At 46.9% G+C, this 27,203-nt stretch overlaps 1 protein-coding gene across 1 annotated transcript in view; it reads left to right on the forward strand.

The window, feature by feature from the left end:
• The window catches only part of GNAO1 (G protein subunit alpha o1), a 249,033-nt gene that overhangs the window by 211,048 nt on the left and 10,782 nt on the right, over positions 1-27,203 (forward strand). The window contains exons 5-6 of the mRNA XM_084812085.1: positions 13,155-13,283; positions 19,327-19,456. Coding sequence (XP_084668211.1) covers positions 13,155-13,283; positions 19,327-19,456 — 259 coding nt within the window. The remainder of the gene's footprint in view (positions 1-13,154; positions 13,284-19,326; positions 19,457-27,203) is intronic.

Raw genomic sequence — 27,203 nt, forward strand, 5'->3', positions numbered from 1 at the left:
ATTTGCATAAAATTTGCATGTGCTGATTTCTATGTGTAGATGCTAATTTCGAAATGATAACTGTCCTGCTGCGCGTGAATCAGACTTGGCATTAGAGCAAATTGTGGGGCAATCCAAAAGCCAAAGCAACAAAGCCAGCAAATAGTCATGCACAAAAATTCCAGTCTAGTATGGGATCAGGCAGAGGCAGGAGTGGTCCAAATCTAAGCAAAGCTCAAAGCACAGTTAAGCAGTAGGTTACCATACACAGTCCAGAAGCAGAGTCAAACAGGAGTCCAAGGGTCAGTAGCACAGAAGGTCAATCACAAGGCAAGGTCCAGAAAGACAAGCACAGGAGCAGATGAATCACATTGTTCCAGCACTGGCTAGGTTGAAACTGAAGGCTTACATAGCCAGAGCTTTCTGAGCCCCACCCAGGGCTCAGCTGCAGTCTGTTACAGGCCCTCTAGCAAAAGTCCTTTTGCTGCCAAGGAGTCCTCTCTTCCTGGGGAGTCCTCCTTTGTAATTGAGTACTCCTTCTCAAAGGAGACTCATTGGCCTGCCTCTTGAGGTGACAATGCTCTCGGGGGATAGGTGGTCACCCAGCCTCTGCCACAGAAGCAGAACTCCCCTCCCCCCCAGAAGGGATGGACCAGTGGTGATGTGGGTGGCTCCTGAGCCTGACACGGGTGGCTTCTGGCATGGGTGGCTCCTTGGCCTTGTCTGTCTCTGGGAGCTCTAGCTCCTCCACAGAGCAGGGTTCCTCCAGCAGGGCCATGACAATAACTATCATTTCAGTCGTAACATAGTAGACCTCACCGTAGCTGAGAAGACTGACCCGGTAGCCTGTGTGCCTGCTCATCTTGCTGCGTGCCTGGCCCAAGCCCCTTTCCCCGGATGGATGATCGTCCGGTGGTTTCACAGCTTTTGCAGGCCCCCTTCCCCGTTTGAAAAGTTCAGAATGCCTCTCCGAAGCTGTAGTTACTGTCAGTAAGAGCCCAAAGCTCAGGTTTGCTGGGATTTGCGGGATTTTGGCCCCACCACCTCTCCCTTCAGCCCCACCCTGGTTTGCTTTCAGTCCCCACTGGCTTCTCTGGAACTGAGTTAGCCTTCGGGATAAAATAAGTTCTGCTTCCAACATTTTAGGGCAGTCTTCCCCCACCTGGTGCCCTCCATGGGCCAAATCACTAGAGGTGCTGCAGGTTGTAATCCAACACACCTGGAGGCAGCAGACTGAGGAAGGTTGTTTTTGGGATGTCCTGGTGGGTATGGCCGTGCTCCTGGCCTGTGCCTCCCACAATGCTTATTTATTTATTTATTTATTTAGAATATTTATATACTGCTCCACATCAAAGATTTTGGAGCGGTGAACAACAAGGTCAAAGAATAATCCCCATAATTAAAACAATTTGAAAGAACAGACACTGAACTTAATAAACTGCAGCTGGTCTGGTCACTCAGGGAAGGCCTCTCGAAATAGCGATGTCTTCAGGAGGTGCAGGAAGCAACACAACGTTGGCACCTGCCTGACCTCCAAAGGCAGGAAGTTCCGCAGGAAGGGGGCCACTACCCTGAAGGCTATCTTCCTGGTGGACTCCAGGAGCAAGCCCTCTGATGACCTCAGTGACCAGGCAGGTTATTAAGGGAGAAGGTACTCTCTCAGGTGTCCTGGTCCCAAGTTGTTTAGGGCTTTGTACTGTAGTGCTAATACGTTAAACCTGGCCCAGTAGTGAAGAGGCAGCCAGTGCAGTTCCCTCAGCAAAGAAGTGGCACGCTGAAAGGGGGCAGCTCCCGACAACAGCCAAGCTGCTGCGTTCTGCACTAACTCCAGATTCCGGACCAGCCTTAAGGGCAGCCCCACACAGAGCGCATTGCAGTAATCCAGTCTTGGGGTTACTAATGCCTGCACCACCATGGTCAAGCTATCCCTGTCCAGGAGAGGCCGTAGCTGGCGAACCAGCCTAAGCTGGTAAAAGGCACTCTGAGCCGTTGCAGCCGCTTGGGCCTCCAGCAACAATGATGGGTCTGGGACCTGATCTTTCAGAGGGAGTGCAACCCCATCCAGAACAGGCAATGAGCCTATCTCCCAGACCCAGGAACCGCTCACCCACAGTGCTTCTGTCTTGCCAGGATTCAGCTTCAGTTTATTGGCCTTCATCCAGCCCATTACTGAGTTTAGACACTGATCCAGGACTTGCACAGCCTCTCCTGATTCAGATGTCACAGGGAGATAGAGCTGCATGTCATCAACATCCTGATGGCATTTAGCTCCGAATCCCCTAGCATTTTAGAAAAAGAAACATGCCATGACATTATCAGACTTTCCCTAATCCCCACTCCATTTCATTGGCTGCGGGTGGCTGACAGGGGGCAGGGAAACACTGAACACAGGATGATGCCATGGCCCATGGATTTTTCTACAAGATATCTGGGAGGTGCATGGAGGACGTGTAGCTCAGCCTTGCATCCCCACGACATGTCGTCAGGCCCATCATTTGATTGTGAAATGCAAATCTCAGGTTTTAAAATCTAGTTTGCGGAATTTCAGATCCCAACATTTGTCTGTATGAGAATTTACATTTTTATAATCCCACTGTTCTTATGTCAGCAGTGGGGAGCGCCCTGTGTGTGTGCATGAGGTGCTTGCTGCACAGACAGAACCGGACGAAGGCCAGAAATTAATTTCATGCGGGCTGCTAGATTGCAAGAGAAGTTGTACTATTCTGGCATCAAGTGAGGACTGCACAGAGCTGGCCTGTGGCACCAATGGACCACATCTCAGTGAGATTGCGTTCAGTTAACCTTTCCAGTGAGCCAGGAGGAAGCACTAGCTGGGAGAGAAAGAGAGTGAGAGAGTCATTTACATTAGGCCTCTCCAGCTGGCTGGCCAAACTGGATGGAATCATGGAGGATGACATATTGCATGGCTGGCCAAAGTTCTTACGCCCAGAAGAGAAACAGTATAATGCAGGCGCTGCAGCATGGCATTTTGGCCAGGGAGACCCAGGTTCAGATGAATCTCCACAACGCCATGACGCTGTTGATATCTTTGGGCCATTTACGATCTCCTAGCATAGCCTACCTCACAGGGTTGTTGTGCGGATGAAGTTAGACACGCCATCCTGGGCTCTCTGGAGTAAGGGTGGCTTTAATTGTTGTGAGCCACCCAGAACACTTCAGCTATTGGGTGCTACAGAAATATGATGGCAAAAATGATGGCAATGATGACATGCATATACAATTTCCTAGAGTAGTTGTTAAGAGCATGTATTGTGAACCTAGAAGGAACTCATTCAAATCTCATCTTAGTCACAAACCAATATTCTCTCAGCACCACATTTAACCTATAGGGGGTAATAATGCTGGCCTACCTTATGAGGTTGTTGGAAGGATTGCTGGGATAATGTATTTGAAGCCCTGTATAAATGGCGATTCACATACCCAAGTTCCACAAGACCCACCACCTCTCTTGCCTCCTGCTGCGTATTCCTCTCAATGAGTAGCAAAACCAGCACAAAAGTTTGCAAAAGCTCTGTGCAGAATAAATTACGCAAAGTGTTAGAGATTATGGAAAGTTGGTTGGTTTCCATGATTTACACCGTTCAGAGAATTCAGCTTTTCTTGATGCGCCATTTGGATTTCCTGGGAGGAGAACCTTTGTTGCCTTTGCAGAGCCTTTGGATCTCAGACACGGTGCCACGCCAAGTCGGAGTGATGCTCCTGCTAGCTCGGCGTGTTTCCTCCTGGCTGCAACCAACCAAATGCCCCAGTGGAGTCTCGGAAGCTGGCCAAAACGGCCACATCAATCCCTTGTCTCGTGTCCCCAGCATTTGGTTGTCAGAGGGCTCGAGGCGCATGAAGACTGTGTTCCTGGTGTTCCTGCACATTGCAGGCAGGACATTGATATCCTCGCTGACATCCATGGCTGGCAGAACGAACTCTTATGAGCCTACAGTGCTTTGCTAATGGCAGATTTGCATCATTCCACTGTATCAACTGCAGTTTTAATTTGAGGCGGCTGTTGAGATGCTCATTAGGGTAAAATCCTCCCAGTATTCTCGCACAACATGATTTGGTCCACCACTCTGGAAGGTTTACGTATTCTCATGGCACAAGCAATTCAGCTTGGTTCCAATAGATTTTCTTGGTATGGCAGGGATACAGGGGTTGCCCATGTAAATAGAAAGGATCGAAGGATTTGCTGAAGAGTAAGGAATGGCTGATACAATGTTGCCGCGACCACAGAATGCTGAGATTTGGCAACCGAAGTCTGAAATCTATTCCTTGCTGTCCTGGCTTAATGAAGGCCGTGCTCTTGATCGGTGTGCAGAGGCAGAGATTGGTTGTGCTACCTTCAGCGTAGCTGGACTCTGCATCATCTGTGTTGCCCTGGGACTGGAGAGCAGAAGGAATGCACGCCCCAACTTCTGCCATCAGCCAGGGGACCTGGGGCTGCTGGGAGGCTCCCCCCCCCTCTCCACAAGAATGGCATCAAGCCAAGGGAGAGACAAGCCCGGCCCATCCATTGGCCAGAGAAGGATCAGTTGCAGGGAGCTCACTTCCCCCCCCCCCCCGCCAGAAAGAGCACCCGGCACCAACTGGCAGTTGCCCTGGGACTGCAGAAGGGCAGAGCCAGAACACTCTGGCCCCATCCATTGGCCAGAGGAACAAGAACTGCCTTCAAGCAAGAACACCAGCCGGTCCTAAAATGCATTTAAATGCCCACGTAGAGCTCACCACCTTTTTCTGGCCTTGAAAAATGGATCTCCCTCCTCTTCCTTTTCCCTCCACTCCCCTTTCCTTGTCTGTCTTATAATTTTACTTCGTAAACCTGATGGCAGGGCCATCTCTCTTCTTTGTTGTGGTGATTGACATGAGCCATTTGGGGAGACAATAATTGTCTGAAAAGCGGGATTAAGAAATGCAAATAAATAAAGTAAGTAAATTTAAGTAAATAAATAAAGAAGTAAAATAGTTGCGGAGACTCTTGGTCGGTGTTCTTAATGCAGGGGTGGTCAACTTGTGGCCTTCCAGATGTTTTGGCCTACAGTTCCCATCAGCCCTAGCTAGCAGAGCCAGAGTTGTAGGACAAAATATCTGGAGAGGCATGAGTTGGCCGCCCCTGTCTTAATGGTTTGTTGAAGATGGTATGAAAGAGGCATCCTTGCCTCACTCCATTATCAACTCTGGTAAACAAGTTTTGCAAGCATGGCACCTCCAGATGTTGCTGAAGTGCGACTCCCATTGTCTATGACTATTGGCAATGTTGGCTGAGGCTGATGAGAGATATAGTCCAAAACATCTGGAGAGCACCATTTGGGGGAAGGCCGATATAGTGCTTCAAGAACACTCCTTGACCGTAGATGAGAGTGGGAGAGAAGGCGTGTATGTGTACTTCATACCCCCTTGTCGATGTGCGCATCAGCAAAACCTGAGCTGCCAGAGTTCTCCAGTTTCCATCTCGAAACTCATTCCAACTTGAGTCTGCATCATATTGCAAGTTTCGGGGGGGGGGGTGCATGAAAATCAATGCGTGCTTTTGTGCATATTTTCCAAATGTACACATCACTTGTGCACATCTTTGAAATGTACACATTCTTCTCCCATTGATGAAAGTGTGGTTGTGTGTATTTTTCAAAAGTAGGCATTTGTTTCATGGGCATTTTTCAAATGTACGCATGCTGTCAAATGCCATTGTTTTGGTCCGCGAATCACAGTGCAAGCTCGGAAACGTACAGATTTTGACTGCAGATTGCGTTTTAGTCTGTGTTCAGTCCAGAAGGTGCAAAGTGGGTAAATCCTGATAAAAAAACGAACTGAAACAAATTTCTCATACATCCCTGTGCCACCTTTAACTCTTAAGTACTGTCTGTCTCCAGGCTCCAGAAGGAAACGTTGTACCAGATTGAATGCTAATGCGAAGTGTTCCAGTAGGGATTTTCCTTATAAGGTTACCTGCCTTTTCCTACATCTCAGCCAGTTTCTTTCCTACCATACCCCAGGAGATGTAATTTTGCCTTCCACAGCAAACTTTGTGTGAGTTTTGCCCTCGTTAAGCCTCCTTAGAGGAATGACTCAGAAAATGGCATTCTGCTGCAAAACCAAACATTTAAGAGGAGAGATTGCTGAGCTACTTCATACTTTACTTTTGTTATCTCAAAACTTTGTGGATGTTCATTTAACTTCCAGCTGTCCTGCACAACAGAGCACTGAAGGCTGTGGCTTTTAAGAAGGGCTGCAGCCCAATTAAAAGAATTTCAGTGGATTGATCATATGAGTTTGAGTTGACTGGTCTATCACTTAAATTGGCATACAGGTAAAAACAATCTTTCTGAAACAAGAAACATATTTTATTTGTTTTTATATACAGGGTGGCCCAAAAGTAGGTATACAGTTGTTTAGAATGTTGATGGGAGGGGGAGAGAATTTTCGGTCTTCCAGTACTGCTTTAGAATCCACTTTCTTTGTTCTTGACTCAAGTTCGCTGCCATCATTCACAATACCAGTAAAAAAAATAACTAAACAACTGTATACCTACTTAAGGGCCTCACTCCCCTCACTCTCTACACGTAACTGATTTAACTGTCACTCCCTGTCACTCCCTCTTCCCAACTGTCATTCTGACCCCACCCACACATCTTCTACGCACACATTCTCTCCCTCTCCCATCAGCATTCTAAACAACTGTATACCTACTTTTGGGCCAACCTGTATTATGCACACACGTGTCATTGGAGGTATTCCCCCATGTTTGAGAGAAGGTAGAATGCCTCTTCTGAGATGGTGGCTGACACCTGCGGTTTTCATAAGCAAACTGCAAGCAAAAATAATACCTTGTTCTTTAAAAGTCTGCTGCATGGCGAATCACAGCACTGTTCTAGCCAACTAAACATCGCAACCCTATTGCTTATGCAAACTGTCACAGACAGTGAAGGCATGATATATGTGCACAGTGATCAGTTATCCTTTTTTTTGCCCCCTTTTGGGTGGCATGGGATTTTTTTCTACTTCTACAAACTTCAGGCTTCCCCCAAGCACGTGCATGGGTGGCTACATCATATGATTGGCACACTGTGTTTTGGCAACGTAATTTTTGGCTTGCAACTTGGCCATTATATGGGATGAGAAGTTTGATTATTTGGCCTTATCTGAGGGGCGTTTCACACATTAGGCAGCAAGAAACCTGGGTTTGTCACAAAGGCATAATGAACTCCATATCCCTGATGTATACACTTGTATGATACATGTCAGGGTTCCCCTTATGACCTGGAGCCCCTGAGCAACTCCTTAAGGATTTCCTGCCTCCGTAAGAGTCCCACTTTCCTTCTTTTAAAGTTCCCTTTCCCAGTAATGTGGGGTTTAGGCTGTAGACATGGGGTGATTGGCACTTCAGACACTTGGGGTTTAACCACAACAGTTTACTCGTAAATTAAAGTAAGCAAATTACAACTAAAGGTATTTACACAATAGAGCTGAGTGATACAAAAGGCCTTAAAAGAAAATAAAAGTTGCAAAATGCAAGTTCCTTTACCCAAGCTGTACTTAGATTTCTCCAGGTTGCTTCTTCCTGCTCCCCCTTCAGGCTCTGGTCTCCTGACTCTGCTCTTACTTGCTCTTTCACTGTCTTCATATACCCTCCTCTTCCAAAACCGAAAGTACTGCTTCAAACCTGAAGAAATGAAACTTAACTGGGGAAATGAAAATGAAAACTAACAAGGGAAATGAAACTACTCCTCTCAGGGACACCCCCTTCCAACAAGAAGTCCAGGCTTCTGGGCCTGACCTTTCTTCCTTTTGCCTAGGGATGTACGAATCCCTTACCTTGTTCCATTGTGGGGCTTCCGCGGTGGGGGGGAGGCACTCCGTCCCTCACCCCGGAATCCTCCCCGGCTGGCTCCACTCCACGGCAGTTCCACAGAGCTGCCAACCAGGGCTGGCTGTAGCCGCTACGCCAGTCGCCATTTGCGTCCCTGCCAAGCCATGATAGGCTACGTAAGTATTTATGTAGCCTATCATGGCAAAAGGCAGGGATGCAAATGGCGGCCATACGCCATTTGCATCCCTGCCTTTTGCCGTGATAGGCTACGTAAATACTTACGTAGCCTATTACAGCAAAGAGCAGGGGCGCAAATGGTGTAGCAGCCACCATTTGCACCCCCGCTCTTTGCTGTGATAGGCTATGTAAGTATTTACATAGCATATCATGGCCTAATGCCGCCACGCAAATGGCGGCCACTACGACAGTCGCCATTTGCGGCTGCAGCAGCCAGAAGAGGAGCCGGCTCAGCTGCCGCCAGGTAGGCTCCATCCCGGGGGGGGGTTCCACGGGGTGGCGGGCGGGAGGCCATTCTGCCATGGACTCCAGGGGGCCGGATTCCAAAGAATCCGTGCTCACTGGAGTCCATGGCGGAGTTCTCCGCCATCCCTACTTTTGCCCCTGTAGGCCTCAAGCCTTCACAATACATATTCACATTCACATGTTTTGTTTTAAGTATACACTTTAAAAAATCTTAGGTTTACATGTAAAAATGTAAAATGTGAAGCAGCCCTAGAATGAGCAAGTGATATACAGAATAAGAGAGAGAGAGAGAGAGAGAGATTGGGTAGATTTTATTCTGATGCGATGGAATTTGAAATTATTTGCCCCACTATTTGAAATTTTTAAAGCAGCTATTATCATCATCATCATATCAATCTGCAGGCACTTTACAGAATAACAGTAAGAAGCTTCAAGTAGTAACAAGAAGGAGCTTCATTCTAAGATTTGATACAGGGAAGGCAATAGAGGGAATGCAGGAAAGTGGCGATGTGGATAAACAGGACTCGACAGAGTTCCACGGCATGTACAACTCACTTTGCCTCTACGAACTGAGCTGTGGGTTGATCCCCAAACACCAGGACTTCTTTTGCCGTTTTGTTTCTGGAAGGTTCTGAGCAATCTGCGCAAATTACAGCTGAATTTACCTAAGTTACAGCCAAATTTGTGCGAACTACACAAATTCAGCTGTAACTTGCCTAAATTCAGCCCTAATTTGTGCAAATTCAGGCTTAATTTGCACAGGTTGCTCAGAAATATGTGCAAATTGCTTAGAAATGTGTGCAAATTGCAAAAACTTCCCCCAAAAACGCACAAAATTCCCAGAAAATCCCCGTACTGGCCCAACTGAGTCAGGCACTGCAGTGGGAACTAACACAAAGTCCAGGGAGGCTGAGCCTAGAAAAACTCATCATATTCCACACCCCCAAACAGATTTCTCTGACATCTCTAGTCACACCTCAGGGAAGGCTTGTTTAAAGAGGTGCTGGATGAGGACTCCAAGAGTTGTGCCAGAACCCCAGTCTGGAGCACAGTCTGAGATAACAGTGTGTAGGATTGCAACTCTAATCTCCTTCTGGATGTCCTCCATCAAATAACATAACACAACAACATATTTGGGTGTGGATGTTGAATGAATTATGTCTGCAAGGAATCAGAATGAGGCATCTCGTTACAAAGATAAGCTCTCGCCACTCCATTCATACATCCTGGGCCCGTTGCAAGTCTATTAAGGGAACATTTGTCACCAGATCAGGATGAATGCTTTTCAAAAATGCTTGGCAAAGGGCACAAGAGAAACAACTCCACGCAGACCTTGCACATTTCCTCAGGTGACCTTGTTCTTGTGACTCTTCCTTGGAAATGAATAATGACAATAATAAGCGAGGGCGGGGGGAATACGAATGGGCCTGATAACACCAAGGGCAGCTCCCTCTCAGTCGAGCTGGCTTTCTCAGTTCAGTTCAGCCGCACAGAAGCAGGGAACAGATTGTTCAGTAGGTCCTATGTATCGATGCTTTCAGTTCAACAGCTCAAATGCAAGGCCCTCTTACGCCATGACCTCTCTGCAGTCTCTCCAAGGGCAGTGGAGACTTGAAATGTGAGCCTTCATTCCCAGGAGCTACAACTTGCCAAGGGAGATCTGAGAACTTGAGGAGAATGGTGGACGAGTCTGCCTTCTGAAGGAGTCGCCATGTGGCTTCCACTGGGGGATCTACTCTTGCCATGCCTTCTCTGCTCTTGCTAGCACCAAACTGGAATGAATGTGCTCTAAAATAAGCTGCTTCCAGGGAAATAATCCCATACCTTCCAACATTTTGAGGGTGAAATAGTAGGGTCACTCCTGTGTACTTGTAACACTCCTGTTCTCCCTCCAAAGATCATTTAATTAGACAGCCCTTCTTCTGTGGTGGGAGCTGTGCCAGGAAAAAAAAATTAAACTGTTTTTTTCGACCATTTGTTAGATGGGTAGGGGCGAAACAAAAACCTGACATTTCAGGGCCAGGAGGGGGGAAGAAATTTCTCCCAACATTTTCAGAAGGGCTGGTGGCTCATATTTCAGTGGGGTGGTAAATCCTCTGAGTTTCAGTCAGAACTGTATGGGAGCTCTCCACGGTGCTGAAGCCATTTTGAGGCTGGGGTAAGAATATTTCGGGGAAACTGAAAGGGGAATGTCAACCCAGCTTGGCAGCTGCAAGTGTACCTGGTTGGGGGAGGATCTCTCTGCCCAAGTGGGTGGGGGAGAGGTGGAGGCTCACTGCTCCACTTACCCCCGATATAGAACCAGCTCTACCCTGCAGGTAGATAATGCTACACTGTGCTGAAATCTTCTCTCTATATAATGTATTTGTTTGCTCTGCAGCAGCCTCACCTGCGCTGATTTAAAAGCAAAGGGGTTGTGAGTTCTTTTGGTTGTATTTCTTTCTTTCTTTATTTATTTATTTCTATACCACTCAATAGCCGAAGCTCTCTGGGCAGTTCACAAACATTAAAACCAAGGAGCACACAATAAAACAATATAAAATATATAAAACATTAAAACCACAGTATAACAATACAACCAGAATAAAACCTAGCAGCAGTGCAGTAATTTAAAATACAGATTTAAAACAGCAAAGCTTAAAGTCTAGAAAGCTAAAATGCTAAAATGCCTGGGAAAATAAGAAGGTCTTCACCTGGCACCAGAAAGAATACAATGTAGGCGCCAGGCGAACCTCACTAGGGAGCTCATTCCACAGCCGGGGTGCCACAGCAGAAAAGGCCCTCCTCCTAGTAGCCACCTGCCTCTCTTCCTTTGGCAGGGGCTCATGGAGAAGGGTCACTAAGGATGATCTTAAGGTCCAGGCAGGCACGTATGGGAGGATGCGATCCTTCAGATAACCTGGCCTCAAGCCATTAAGGGCTTTGAATGTTAATGCCAGCACTTTGAATTGGGCCCGGAAATGAACTGGCAGCTAGTGCAGCTGGAAAAGCACTGGTGTAATATGAGCTCGCTGGCCAGTCCCTGTTAACAATCTTGCTGCCCTATTTTGGACCTTTTTTTTTTTTTTACTGTGGTAAGTTATCAGCAGTTGAGAATGCCCTTACTAGCTTACACTGTGTCCATGTGAGTCAGGTCTGGTGTCAACACACGACATCCTTGGGCAGCCGTTGGCGTCCTGACACAGCTTCACTCCGGCATGGTGGGAAATGTAGATGGTGGCCCCCTCAGAACCAGCCGCCTGGTCTTCAGATCAGCACCAGTTCAAGCAGCGGGCCCGCTGATGTAGGACCGTGTCCACCAGAGGGCACCTGGCCAAGGACCCCTCCAACCTGAAGCCAACCCTGACTAGTGTGCATTTGCAGTAGAGGCAAAATACAACGGATCAAATAGCAAATGAATCTGCTCTTATGAAGGGCTGGCCCTACCATGGGGCAGAATGAGGCTATCGTTGTAGGTGACAGATGCTAGAGGCCAGTGGCAGCCCCCATCTTCCATAAAAAGGGTGGCTTGCATGGAGGACGGGCAGCTGCCAGGTGCAGGCAGACGGGTCCGGTACATCCCGGCCACTTGCGTGGCTCAGCCGGCGGGGGCAGCAGCCAGCTCTTCGATCCAGATTCGGGGGGCAAGGGGGGGAGTCCAATGGACTTCTGGACCCAGTCTGCTGCCCACAACATCCCTAATTCCCATCAGCACTAGCCAACATAGTCACTGGCGAGGGCTGATAAGAGTAGCGGGTGGGAGAAAACATTCTCCATCCCTGCTCTAACCCTTTACCACCCATCAGCATCTAGGATTGAATCCAGCCTTAGTCGATATTTAGAGCAGACCCATTGAAATCAATGGGACTTACGTTAGTCATGGGTCTACTCTAAGTATAACTACGTCTGGATACCACCCCTTGTGTTGTACCATTTGGCAAGTGGATGATCTTACCTGATATGGCTGGTACAGTGGACAGAGTGGTCTCTAGTCCACGAAAGCCACAATAAATGTGCTAGTTTTTCAGGTGCCACAGGATTCTTGGAGGTGGCAGTGTTGTTTTAGTACTTTTTTTCTTGATACTAATTGAAAATCGTGGGCATTATCCAATCCTTCCCTCATGCCAGCAGGACACACCACCAGCACAACAGGAAACTGGAGGATGCAAGAGCAGCTAGAAACAGGCAGAAATGCTTGTTCAGGTCAGTGAAGCTTGCAGAAGGATGCTGCGCTGACGTGCCCTGATCCAGAAACAAGCAGTGGTGGCTGGCGGCTCCGATGTCACTGGGGTGGCGAATCCGCTCCGGGTTCCAGGCAGAACCAGACGGAACTCTAAAGGCGTTAAGTGCCTTGGATAGCTCCTTTAGAGTTCAGACATCGGAGCCACCAGCCTCCATTGGAAACAAGCATTTCCGCGGTTGCTTTTTGAACCCCCAGCTTTCTGTTGCGCAAACGGTGGGTCTCGCTCACGCAACAGAAGGAGCAGGAGCGCAGCAGCAGTATTGGATTCTGCGCATTATCCATAGTGTAACAAATGAAATATACCGGAGAGATCATAGATGCATTTGTTTAAATAATGTCTGCACCATTTGGGTTCCAGAATTTATTTTGCTCATGAACTACTACCAGAATGTGACTTTCCTGGCCTTTGAATGTTGCTTTTCGACAGGCATTGAACCATGTCTACAGGCTGAGGCAAGGGCACCTTTTTGACAGCAGTATAATAATGTATAATGTATTTTATACATTATGGTTCTGTTTTTACCACTGGTGTTTAAAAGTGTCATTGTTTTCTCCCCAAGACGGTTTTGTTCCTTTCTTAAGCATCAATAACCATGGGAAAATGTTAAAGTATATTTTATCCTGATTTCTTTTCTTAATATTTCCATTTTACAGCTACCTAGACAGCTTAGATCGAATTGGAGCTGCTGACTACCAGCCAACAGAGCAAGATATCCTTCGAACCAGGGTCAAAACCACCGGCATTGTAGAAACCCATTTCACGTTCAAAAACCTCCACTTCAGGTGAGTGTAGTGCAAAATTACAGGTGCTACTGATTCTGCAAATATCAGCCTTTTGTGACTGCAATTCTCCAACTCAGCCAGACGGTGGCCCTCAGATTTCACAATCATGCAACATAGATGCAAGAAACAGATTTACAAAACAAAATTCCATTCTGCATTAGCACATTTATGCTTGTGCCATAAATGTGGAAGATTGCAAAACTGTGTTTTATTGTTACTTTTTTTGAAGTGTCACAAAATTTACAGAACAATCCTACCTATTGGCGGTGTGGGGGACAGACAGTGCCTTCCAAACTGTGTTGCCCCCAAACTAGTTTGGGGGCAACACAGGATGAGTTCTTTTCACACATGCCCATCAAACAGGCTTCAGCGGTTAGTGGTTCCCTCCAAAGGGTCTCTCCTGCAGATCTTAATACTCGGGTAGGTTCATAGCAAGGCAGGTAGTCCCTTAGATAGCCAGATCCTAAGCCATTCAGAGCTGTAAAGGTTAAGACCAACACCTTAAATTGAGCCCAGAAAACAATTGGCAACCAGTGCAGGACTTTCAGGACAGGTGTAATATGATCCTGATACTGTGTCCCAGTTAGCAGCCTACTGCTGCATTTTGCACCAATGAAGCTTCCAGACACTCTTTAGGGACGGCCCCGTGTAGAGTGCATTACCATGGTCTAAATGTGATGTAACCAAGGCGTGGATAACTGTTGCCAAGTCAGACCAATTTGGGAAAGGCCACAGCTGATGCAGCAAGTGTAGTTGTACAAATGCACCCCTCACTGCCACCATCACCTGAAGATCTCCCAAGCTATGGACTTGATCCTTTAGGGGGAACACAACTCCTTCCAGGACAGGCTGAATTTCAGTTCTCGAGACAGGCTTTCTAGTGACCAACAACACCTCATCTTGTCTGGCTTTAACTTCAGCTTGTTGAGCCTCATCCAGCCCATTACTGAACCCAAGCAACATTCAAGGGCTTCAACTACTTCCTTGGTGTTAGGTGACAAAAAGCAATAGAGCTGGATGTCATCAGCATATTGGTGGCACCTTTCTCCATTGCTCTGAATAACAGGTCCCAGCGGTTTCATGTAAATATTAAACAATATGGTGGACAAGATAGAACCCTGTTGGACACCATAATCCAATGGCATGGAATCGAACATTTATCCCTCAGCACCACCTTCTGGACATGGCCTAAAATAAAGGACCGGAACCACTGCAAAACAGCATCCCAAGGCCCAGCCCTACGAGATGATCCAGAAGGATACCATGCTGAGAGGTCCTAGAGAACTAACAGGGTCATGGCCCCTCCATCCGGCTCCCGATGTAGGTCATCCACCAAGGCGACCAAAGCAGCCTGAGTCCCATATCCCAGATGAAAGCCCAGTTGAAATGGGTCCAGATAATCAGTTTCATCCAGATGCATCTGGAATTGCAACACCACTGCCTCCTCGATCACCTTAGCCAAGAATGATACATTTGAGACGGGCCTATAGTTAGACAGATCTCCTGGGTTAAGGGAAGATTTCTTTAATAAAGGTTTTATTACTGCCTCTTTTAAGCAAGATGAAACAACCCCCTCCCACAAAGAGGCATTAATCGCTTGCCTTAACCATGCATCAGTCCCACTTTGGCTGATTTAATCAACCAAGAAGAACAAGGGTCAAGTACACAGGTGGTGGCCCTCACCGCTCCATACACCCTGTCCAAATCCTTGAGATCCACAGGCTGAAAAACATCCCACAGAATGAAGAGACGAAGTCTCAGGATGTTGGAAACATTTGTAGTTTTATTCCAAGGAGTACCCCTATGCGTTTCGGCCCCGAATAATAATATATAATATATATGGGCTAAGATGAATCCTCTGGGACTATCTTTTTCAAAGATCTCTGCAAGTAGTTTTATAAATACTGACCTGTGAAGAAGGCCTGTATATATTATTCAGGGACGAAATGCGTGGGGCTACTCCTTGGAATAAAACTACATGTGTTTTCAACATCCTGAGACTTGGGTTCTTTATTCCATGGGGCATTTGGATGTTCTCCAGTTTTGTTTGACTCTGAAAAAAAACCAAAACAACTAGACAAGCAGTTGCTGAGGTTCCATCACTCTGACCTGCCTCAACATTCAGGTCCAAGTCAAGGCGAATCCGAGCAACTTCACTGGCAAAGAACAAAGCAAATGGTTCACAGCGAGTCACCAAGTGCTCCAGCTCCCCCTGTCCAGCATCCTGGCAAAGGAGACCTCTCACAGCACGGAAAAGCATCGTTCGTCTGTTCCGCAAGGGCGCCGCGGTGGCAGAAATGTGAGCTTCCCTTGTTGCTCTCACTGCCATGGTGCAGGTCTTTAAACGGCCATTTGCCCGTGTTTGGTCAGATTGATCCTGAGTTCTTCTCCAACAGCACTCTAGCTGACATCTCTCCTTTTTCATTGCCCTCAACTCCCTGTTAAACCAGGGAGCTGCTCCAGCTCAGGAGAGGCAGGGAGCTTAAGAGAGACAGTGTCAACAGACCCGGCCATTTCCGTATTCCACAGATCAGCCAGGGCTTCAGCGGTACCACTGACACACTAGGCGGGAAAAACCCCAAGCGCGTTCAGGAAGGCATTCAGATCCATTGGGCACCTGGGGTTGACCACTCTAACCAGTCCTCCAACCCTGTAGAGGTCTGTACCGGCAGACCGTCCAAAACTGACCAGATAGTGATCTGTCCATGACAATGGAAGCACATAAAACTCATCCACTCTCAGAGCACCAACTCCACCAGAGCAGAATACCAGAGCATGTCTGTGCCCTGCTGCATGCATAGGGCCAGATGCTAGTTGGCACAGGTCCATGGTGGGCATGGCAGACATGAAATCCTGAGCCACTCCAGACTGAGCCATCTCATCATGAACATTGAAATCCCCCAGGACAGTAAGCCTGAGTTGATCCAGCACCAGCCCCGAGATTGCCTGGCTAACTAAGGAAGGGAGGCTGTTGAGCTGCACAGTAGACAGTATGCCAACAGAATCTCTATACTGGCCACCCAACCATAGCAGCAGATGTGCAGATATGGTTAGATGGAGCATCTTTTCAGCAAGACAGAATTCCTATAGACTGCTGTTACTCCATCTACCCACTCCCCAGTCCTACCGTGCTATACCACAGAATAACCTGGTGGGCAGAGCTGGGTGAGGTACTGTATGCCCTGGCCGTGGGCTGCTAAGATTTGGAGGTGCCGAGATAATGATAAGCCAGACCCAGGTTTGCTTACAAGGAGCCTTTATGGAGTACTTACAGCACACAGGTGTACCCAATGGTTGGATCAGACAGCTTCTCTGAACCCAGAACCAAGGGGTTCAATGGGTTTTATACCATACATGTTAGCAGTGAGGCAGCATGACAGCATCAAGCGTTAATTAGCGTTCATCTGCAACTTTCCCAGCATAGACTAACAGTGCTTGTTCAGAGGGAAAACAATCAGAACTTTCCCAGCACAGCCACCTGTAACTCAGCATAAACATAGCCTCACTTCTCAGGCACATCCTAGGCCTTGATAAGATACTAGGCTTTGTTAGCATGGAATGTGCTGAGGCCACGCTATCGACCTTTGACTCATCTCACATGCTCAGAGGCCCACTAGCAAGGAAATTGCACCAATAATGAACCTAAGCCAAGCATTATGGATCTCTAGGCCCCTTTAAAACTACAGGTGACTTGGTTACAGGCCAGGGGCCAATACAGATACACTCCCCTCTCTTCCTTCAGCCAGGTCTCCACGATACATGCCAGGTCAGCATCTTCCTCCAGAATGAAATCCTGGATGAGTTATGCTTACCAACAGCTGACCTGGCGTTAAAGAGCAGGGCCTTTGGCTAGGAGGAGTACCTTTGCTATCACCGTGGCTTCTTTCAGAAGATAGCAAAGGAAGGAAGCCCAAACACCAGCTCACCCTCCTTTCCTTGCAGTGGCCCGTTTCTCCCTGCCAAAGATGCTCCCCACAGACTCCAGTGCTACACTCTACAGCAGGGGTGGGCAGCATGCAACCCACGGGCCAGCTGTGGCCCTCCCATCCCACCAAATGCAGTGGCAGGGGGAAATTGCTAGGTTTACCGCTATGGAGTACTAAAAAAAGTCACATTTAGCTTGAGAAAAAGCTAAATACTACCCTTTTAGTGCACTTTTGCTGTTTGCCACTGAATTTCGGCAGCAAACTGCCGATTTTTCCCCAGCATCACCCACAGAGTGTGCAGCACCCTGCTGAGTGAAAGTCACAGGGGGGTGTCCTGGGGGACCCCCCAAAGTTGCCCATCCCTGCTCTATAGAGTGTTCACTAATGTTTCCAAGATGAAGGAAATCATTCTAGGACAACTCATGTGAAGTTATCCATGTGATAAGGACAGTGATGCCATAAAATATCCAAAAGGACATTCCTAAGATTGCTTAAGATTCTTAGGATTCTGTTCGTGCATCTGAGAACATAAGAAGAGCCCTGTTGGATCAGACCAAGGGTCCACCTAGTCCAGCATTCTGTTCACAGAGTGGCCAACCAGCTGTCGACCAGGAAACCACTAGCAGGAGTGTACAAGCAGGGCGTGAACACAACAACACCCTCCCATCCATGTTCCCCAGCAGCTGGTGTACATAGGCTCACTGGTACAGCCTCTGGTACTGGAGGTAGCACATAGCCATCAAGACTAGTAGCCATTGATAGCCTTTCCCTCCATGAATGTGTCCAACCCCCTTTTAAAGCCATCCAAACTGGTGGCCATCACTACACCCTGTGGTAGCGAATTCTGTTCCCACCTCCCCATGCACTCTTGTTCTGAGGTGGGGGGGGGGTTAATATCCCTTGCTCCAAATTAAGTTTTGTGTGAAGCTTGACTATAATACTTTTCTGCATCGGTGCTTTTCTGCATGAATGCTTTCCAATTCCCAGGATTTAATTTGACAAGAATGCACATTACTGGAGTTTCACCCCACAGCACCCTGCTTCTTGTACCTCAGGGTTATTCTCTCTCTATTCATTTCTAGAAAACGGAACCAGCTTTGCACAGCTTGGAATGACCCTTCATTTGATATAGTGAAGGCTTCAAGGAAACTCACGCAACTGTCAGACTCAGACACATTGTGCCCACCCTGTCTGAGTGAAGCCATGCCCACCGGCACCCCTAGGAGCAGCCTCTCAAAATACTAGAACCCAGGGTCATCCCGTGAATTATTGGTGGGAGATTCAGGACAGATAAAAGGACAGACTTCTTCACACAGCGCATAGCTAAGCTGTGGAATTCACTACCACAGGATGTAGTGACGGCCACCAACTTGGATGGCTTCAAAAGGGGATTAGACCATTCATGGAGGAGAAGGCTGCTAGGCTTGATGGCTATAAGCAACCTCCAGTGCCAGTGGCGGTCTGCCTGTGTACACCAGTTGCTGGGGAACATGGGTGGGAGGGTGCTGTTGCGCTCATGCCCTGCTTGTGGGTCCATGGTCAACAGCTGGTTGGCCACTGTGTGACCAGAATGCTGGACTAGATGGACCCTTGGTCTGATCCAGCAGGGCTCTTCTTGCATTCTTACATTCTTAAATGACTAAAGACTCCAGGCTTCAACCATACAGCCACATTTAAATTAATTGATGCATTTTAAAAACAAAATAACCCATGAGGTAATACCTCTAGGATCCCTTCAGTATGCATGACATGTTTCAGGTGCCTAGGTTTCATGGTCTGGCACTATGGCATTGACAGACACACACGCACACACACACACACACACACTTTTATTATTATAGACAAAAGAGTAAGGCCAGGATCCAAAGTGCTACTTTAGGCACAGCCAATGGCACTCTTCAGTTTGTTTTTTGCTTTGGATAGCAGCTCTGTCCTGACAATTCCATATTGCAAATGGCTTTGAAACTCCTCCTCTAATTCAAAAGCTGTTTCCCAAGTGGCACATGTGAGCCGTTCTTTGAGAGACACAAGTCCAAGGCTCTTGTGAATGTGTGGAACTAGCCACAGGTTCTTTGGATCCACGCCATAATGAAGAGTCCTCCCTGTTTCTTCCTTAGGCTGTTTGATGTTGGAGGTCAGAGGTCAGAACGTAAGAAATGGATCCACTGTTTTGAGGATGTCACAGCAATCATTTTCTGTGTTGCGCTGAGTGGGTATGACCAGGTGCTCCATGAAGACGAAACCACGGTGAGTATTCTCTGGGCCAAAGAGCCCCTGAGATGTTGTGGCTTTCCTACTTACTGCGTTTGGTCCGAGGTCACCTCGCAATCTGTCATCTGTTCTTAGACCAAAAGGATCTAACAGATATACTTTGTTACTCACGTGTCTTCCTTTGACTCTTAAATGCTATGGAGATTCCCATTCTTCTGCCAACAATTGGATTTAAGTCTTCCATTCACCAGGATGGCATTAGGTAACACAAGCTCCTTGCATTCTTTACATTGGTCAAGAATTTGGCCATTACTCTGTTCCCCTTTCTCTCTGGTTATCCCAAGCCAGGTACCCCTGGTGCAGGAGGGGCTACCTTTGAGCAACATCTTTTCTAAAATAATAAGGCACCCTGAAGAGTTGCTATTCTGGATTACTATATTGCTCATGTAGAAACACAAGGGAGGGGTGAAAATGGGTACCTGCCCCAGGGTGCTTGCAGTGGGCAAAACAAACAATGAGGGAGGTGAGAAAGAAAAGTCCTGGGTAAGAAGAGCTGAATGTGAGCAAGTGAAATTTCACTCAAGAGTTGTGCTTCCTGTTCTTTGGGTCTTGGGTGGATTTATGCAATCATGTATTCCACAGATGGAAAGACAGGGACTGATTCAGGGGTGCAGGACCTATTTCATCCCAAAGGCTGACTCCATTTTGGAAAAACTTTCAAGGGCCGCATTCCAGTGGTGGGTGGGTTCAAAACCAAAGTGCGGGAGCCAAAAATACCTGCATGTTTTAGCGTACAGCCAGTAACTCAGCCTTCGGAGAGGCATTTCAATCTTTTAGAAGGAGGGGAAAACTACACAAAAGCTGGGAAACAACCAAACAATCAGTGGTTGGGGGGGAAGGGCAGGGGCAGGGGAAGGAGTATGGACTTCTCAGGAACCACAGAGGGCCAGACTTGGCCCCCAAGTTTCTGCACCCCTATTCTAAACTCTAGGTTCTGGGGAGCAAGAAAGTGTTACCTACACACGTACACACATACCGTGTGTGTGTGTGTGTGTATGAGGAGGTTGAAAATGTATTGAACACATACTGTAACCAAAGCTCACTTGCTTCTGCATTTTATCGAAGACTGCTATTAACACCTGTTCACCAAAATAACACTGGTTCAAGCTCCCTCTTTCCCAAATAAAAGTACGTTTTGGGGAGCCCCTTGGGGGAGTTTCCTTTGGAGAAGGTAGCAGTGGGGATTTGTGTTCTCTTTGTTGTAAGTTGTTTATTTCCAAATGATGAGGAACGGCTGGTCAAAGTTGGGGAGAGCCACAGGAACAATGATTTTAAAATAATAATAATGATAATGATATTCTGACCTGAACAGGGGAACTTTGGGAATTGTGTCCCTACTATGGATTAACATTCTTTGGTGCCCACAGCATTCAGAGACTTGTAAAAAAAATCCTGATTTGATGAAATTCTAGTCCTACTAATCTTGTTTAATTTTCTTTTTTTGAGGATGGAGTAATATGAAGGCTCCCTGTTCCTCATTTTCTGGGCTCTTGTGAATCTGCTCTCCTTTCCCTCTGAATCTCAGTTCTCAAAAAGTGTACCCAGCCGTTATTTTCTACATCTGTGCTCCTCCTAGATGTAGACTTTCTCCTAAGGAGAGTCACCAAATGGACTCGCTCTTGGTTGGCAAAACACTGTCATGTTTATATTGCCCTCTACAAGGAAACTGCACATTGGCTAGTCTGTTGGGTTCTTATCTCGGATAGCAATTGTGTGGAATTCTTCGGTGTGCACAAGAGATGCTTCTTGAGTCATTTCCTTCCTTGGGAAGGAAAAGGCAGAGAGGCAGGTACCTTGGAAGCAGTAAAAGCTGTGTTATATTGTTTTAGGGTTCTTCCATGCAAGGTCTTTATTGTGCAATCACACTGCCTCATTCACTGAATTTTACAGGGAGTCCAGATGACATCATCTTCCGCTTGTAGTCCTCCATTGTTTTCCCATTGCTTCTTCCACCTTTTACCAGGGGAGAAAAACCACAAAGAAAGAAAAGATGGAATAGCTACACAGTGCCTTTTGATTGTTAGCGCTAGGAGCCCTCCATCTGGAAGTACCCTAACACTCATAAGAATTTCATAACAAAGTTTCAGAATCTTTAAAAGATGAAAACCAGACTGAAACTTGAAAGCAGGAGAAAACCAGTAAAGGGACAGCTCTACCTGAAGCTTAGCTGTCCTTAAAAGATCCTGATGAACCATCGGCATGTCTTCAGTTCAGAAATACCTGTATTGTGATTGCAACTTTGTGGTCTTGACCCTGAATGTACATTCGTTGTGGATGCTTTAGAAACAACAAGTATTTATTTAGCAAGCTATCAATGCTGTTCTTGGATGCAAGCTGGCTCCAACGTCAGCAGTCGACTTTGCTTCTAACTGAAGTGGGTCCCAAGCCCGGTTGCTTCTTTAGAATCCATGGAAGATGTAGCAGAGAGTGCACAGGTATTGTTCTGTCATGTAATAGGCTGGCTTATGTATGGTGTGAGGTCATGAGAATGGAATGGATCAGACCAAGATGAGTTTGTGGGATGAATTGCATACAGATGCTTGCAGCAAAGAATAGTTCATCCTGTGCTCAGCTGACAAAGAATTCTGTGAATATGCCATTCCCCCTCCTGACTACTTTATTGTAGCAACTACTTTCATAAACATTCTAGAACAGCACTAGCAGACTTCGGGCATGCAGGATCTACCTAGTTTTTGCTAGTACCATGAAATCCACCAACTAGAGCAGGGGTGCAGAACTTTAAGGCTGTGGGCCAAATCTGGCCTGCCTGCCCAATGTGGCCCTCCAGGGAGCCCCAGATGGTCACACCCTTTCCCCTGACCACCAGTCGTGTGGTGGTTTCCTGGCTTTTTCCACCTTTGGCAGTAAGAGCATTAAGCTACAATATGCTGGCATTTTTGGCCTCACCCCTTCTGCCTTTTGTCCCACCCATCACTGGAATGCGACCCCTCTCCCGAGAGCTTCTCCAAAACTGAATTTGGCCCCTGGACCGAAAGAGGTTCAACACCCCTGAACTAGAGCCTGGTGCAAAAGTCATACAGTTAGAATTAAAGAATTCTAAGCGGAGGAGTTTGTTTTGAGTACCAGAACTCAACGGCGCTCACAGTCCTTCCACACCCAAAAATCTACTTCATTTCAGCAGTACATACCCATCTCCACCCATTTTACTGCACATAAATCTTAACTAAATTTTAAAAATTCATTTAAAAGTGTTGCATGTAATTTCCTTGCTGCTGTGGCAAATAACACCACCTTAGAAGTAATGTAACGCTCGTTACCTAATAACGTCACGAGCCCAAACAGACATCTGCTTATCGTCTTTATTGATTTTACATCAGCCTTTGATCTAATAAAGAGTGGTACAGGTAGGTATATTTAGACCCTGGAATAAATATACCTACTTACCAAGTCCCAGCCATGGCTGGCTGGGGAATGCTGGGGGGTTTAGGACTTTTTTCTGTGTAAACATGCATAAGATTGCAGCCTTAATTGTCTTATGAGGGCCCCCTTTAGATGGCCTTGTAAAACACAGAACTAACATTTCTCTGCCCCAACCAGCCAACCACTATCCCATGCTTCACAACTGCTTCTACATTCCTGACATGTTAGAATGTTTGTCAACCCTCTGATCATGTGCAGTTGTGCATTGTAAGCTCAGTTAAATCATAGCACCATCTGGACTACAGGAATCAAATGGAGTTTGCATCTGATGACCTGATGCCCTCATCACCTGCCACTCTCTGGGTGGTGAGCTGGGGGCCTACTCGGGGGCAGGGCCTTGAATTTTGCCTCCAAGGTCCAACACTATCTGCACCACTGCTAATAAACATGGACCAGTTTTGGCACAAGTTGACCACAACCAATATTGCTAAAAGGTTACTTTAGCTTCTATAGTTGTAACATAACAATGCCAGCAGTATAATTTACAGCATGTGGGGCAGAGAATCATTTTGTTTCTGCCGTTGTTAAATACTGTGGCTTCATCCAGCATGCATTTGCGTTCACCGGTGCATTAATGTTGAAGTGCATTATGTGGTTATATCTTGAACTGTCTGCAGGCGTCTTGGTGGCTTTACTTAACTCAGCTACAAGGAACGTTCTTGTTAGAAGAATGGGGGGCATCTCATACGCTCTCAAAATAGGGAACGGGAAGCAGTGGACCATATGTGTCATAATTAATTCAGCTGGGTGGCAGGTTTGAAGGACGGGGAGAGGAATTCTTAGACTCTAATCATCATATGTTACCCTATGTCAGCCTCCCCCAAACTGGTGCCCTCCAGATGTGTTGGACTACAGTTTCCACCATCCCCAGCCAGCAGAGCAAATACTGGCTGTTCATGATGGGAGCTGTAGTCCAACGGATCTGGCATGCACCAAGTTTTGGAAGGCTGCTTTGTATGCTTTGCAGTACAATTAACCGTATTCAATCAACTGTACTCACACCTCTGTTTTAACCTGTTCTGATTATTTTTCAATTATTCTAATATGGTTAGGAGACAAGAAACTAAAGAAAAGAGTAAGTATTGTTATTGTTACAGGAGTTTATAGTTTCTGATTGCAACAGAAACAAATATGGGTGGGGGTGTTTTAGGGTAATGAGAGATTTGGCATTTATGGCTTTGCTAAATGGTGGGAGTGAAGGAAAATGAGGTGCGTGGAACCTGGATCCAGAGTCTTTGGGAAACTGTCTTCTTTCCTTTTATCCAGCATTGGCAAAAAAAGAGAGGGGGCGGGGAAGGGAAAGGGAAAGGACCCAAGTAACTTCTTATGAATTCATGGTGGTCCACTCAGCCTTAAAGAATCATGCATTTGGTCCACAATAAATATCATAAACTCATCACAGATATTTTTTCCTCTAAGGATGGCGATTCCAAACATTTATAAATATCTTGTGCTTTCTCATCCTCGACTCCTCCATTTCAAGGGATCAGCTGAAATAACCATTTTAGGGCTTTTTTCACTCTTTCGAAACCTGACAAATAGACTCAACAACTTTGGTACAGTGTGCTGAGATTTCATATCTTTCTCATGTTATGAGTTCTGCAACTGGTAAGGTTTACAGGAAAGCCAATAAACATGGGATTCATCCAGTTAAGAAAACAGTGGATTTTCTGCTGTGCCTTACAGACATGACATCTTTTGATTACTTACAGAGCTAAAAAAAAGTATGGTTCCTAGTATGTATTCAGGGATGCCTTTAGGGCTGGCTGCAGTTTTTTGGGATCCCACAGACAACTTGGTCTAGGAAGGCCCCCCAACTCCAGCCCAGGGGGTGGGGGGCTGGGCAAAGTGCCCTTTTATGGACAGAGCCAGCCCAAGACATTTTGCTTCATGTGGCAGAACAGCAAATCACTCCCCCACTCCACTCACACACAGTGCATAGTACCCAACGCCAGACCAGTTACTTTGGCACCCAAAGCAGAAATCCCACAAGCATTTCTTCCCCCACATGGGCAATAAAACTACAAAAACAACAACTAACCATTTTCTGCCCTTTCACAACACTCTAATCAGCTGCCTTTGGCAGCTACCTCACCCTGCCTAATGGTAGGGCAGGCCTTGCTTGTGGGCCTCCTCTCTTATGTACCTAGCAGTGGCAGCAGCCCTCCAAGGGCAGTGGGGAGCGTCCATTTTAATTTCCCACAATTCCCCAGAGCAACTGTAGTAGCGATGGTCTGAGGCATTGAGCAAATTAAAACGGAGGCTCACATAAATTAATAAATTAATCAATAAGGAGGCTTGTAAACCCAGCTGCCCAATATAGAAGGCCCAGGGCAAGTGTCAGTGCCGCTGGACCCCGGGAGCTGCCCTAGAATGCCAGCTCTTGGCACCACGGTGTCAGGAGCACCCTAACTGCCTCTTGCAGTCCCCTCCAATAGCAAACTCAGGACACAGACAACAAGGATTCTTTCCGAGGCTTTATTCCTTTATTACTTTATGACTCTTTCAGATACTAATCACTAGCGACTAAGCAAGGAAAGATAGCAGAGTAGCCTAAGCTCCAGGTAAGGCAGTTGGTCCCCATTTGAAGGGGAACCATGGGAAGACTCTGAACTTATGGACTATGGAGAGATCCTCCCTCTTTCCCTTGGGTCCTCAGGACACGACCGTTGTTTGAGTGCCAAACAAGTGGAGCGCCTCCTTTCGGCACCCTTCATCTCTCACCGCTCCCTGTGTCTGCACCAAGCATCCAGCAAGCCCCCCTCCAGCGCTCTCTCACTGCCAGGGTCACTATCTATCCCAGGAATGCTGGCAGGAGGAATCTCTGCCAGCTGCTGTGCCTGTGAGAGATGAGCAAGCTCCTCTCCCACGGATTGCTGTTCCTCCTCAGAATCAGAACTGCTCTGGGGCTCTATGGGCTCAGTTTCCATCCTGAAACAGGGCCTGATAACTGTCCCTGACAGGAGACAGGAGCACAGCCAGTGAGAAATGAGGTATTCACAAAGAAGGGAAGAGAGAAATGAGGTATACATAAACAATGAGGAGAATGAGGAGAAATGAGGTATACTCAAAGAAGAGAAATGAGGAGAAATATATACAATGATGAGAAATGAGGTATACAAAGGAAGGGTGTGCCCCTAAATTATCTTCAGTTTCACCAGGTACTCTGAAGCACATTCTCAGTGTACAGCCTGGCCAAGTTGGAGGGCCTCAAAAGTATTTTTATTTTATTTTTATTTACTTATTAAATGCCTCATAAAATAAATTTCTCTAGGTGCTTTACCATTTAAAAGTGAGAACCAAAATGGTGGCTTTAGGTCTTAGCAGGTGAGGCCCTTCATGGATTGGGCCGTGAACATTCTGGCTGTCTTACAGAATTACAAAGCTCCTCCATTCACGTGCAGGTGCCAGAGGGGGAGGGCGGCGGGATAGAGTTAGCTTAGGGTGTATTCAGGCAACCAGATTTTTTTGCCAATTGCTTCTTTAATAACTGAGGGATAGGAAGGAAGCCAGTGCAGCAGCATTGTGCGAACCAGTCCAACACCCCAATGGATTTGGTGGCTATGACACTTTGGGCAAAACCTTAAAAAAAAAAAAAAAAAAAGCTTGGCTTTCAGAAACGATGGTGGCAGCAGAGTTCATTGTAAATTGGAGCCATCTGAGCCATCTGGTTTCCATCCACTTGGCTCAAGGAATACAAGTGCACACTAGCTTTGCTAAAAGTGATCGTTCAAAGCCACCCCTGGTGTGTTTGCACATGAAGGTGCAGGGTGTCTAACGTGGGGGTATTCAGCACACCAAAGACCAACTAGACACATAAGTGCCTGGAAAACCTCTGCTTTCCTCAGGGTAGATGCAGGAAATAAAAACCTGTCCTCCGAGTAGATGCAGGAAACTGTGTGGATGGAATAGGTGCTGCAGCCCACACAGGAGAAAATGCAGTGGTGGTATGACACGGGGCTGGAGTCAAGGGTGGGCATGGCTGGTCACCTGCCAATGGCCCATAGCCCAGTGACAAGAGCCCCCTATTTTCACTCCTCCTCTTCACCGTTTCAGCCTACTTTGCCCCTCTCTCTTGCTCTGGCCCGGACAACAGTGGTGGTGAGGAGCAGGAGATGCCGCGTCCTACTTGCTTACAGGCTCTCTGCCCTTCAAGCAAGGAAGAGGTAGCAATGATGAGAAAGAGGATGAGGTGCAATCGCGAATGGTGAGAAGGTAGACTTGCTGAGGAGGGGGGGCATTGAGGGTGTCTTACCCAAGGGCCCTCAAAAACCTGGAGAGC

The sequence above is a fragment of the Heloderma suspectum genome, chromosome 8, assembly GCF_057233095.1.
Source record: "Heloderma suspectum isolate Gila_16-S chromosome 8, 16-S_ref, whole genome shotgun sequence".
NCBI lineage: Eukaryota > Metazoa > Chordata > Lepidosauria > Squamata > Helodermatidae > Heloderma > Heloderma suspectum.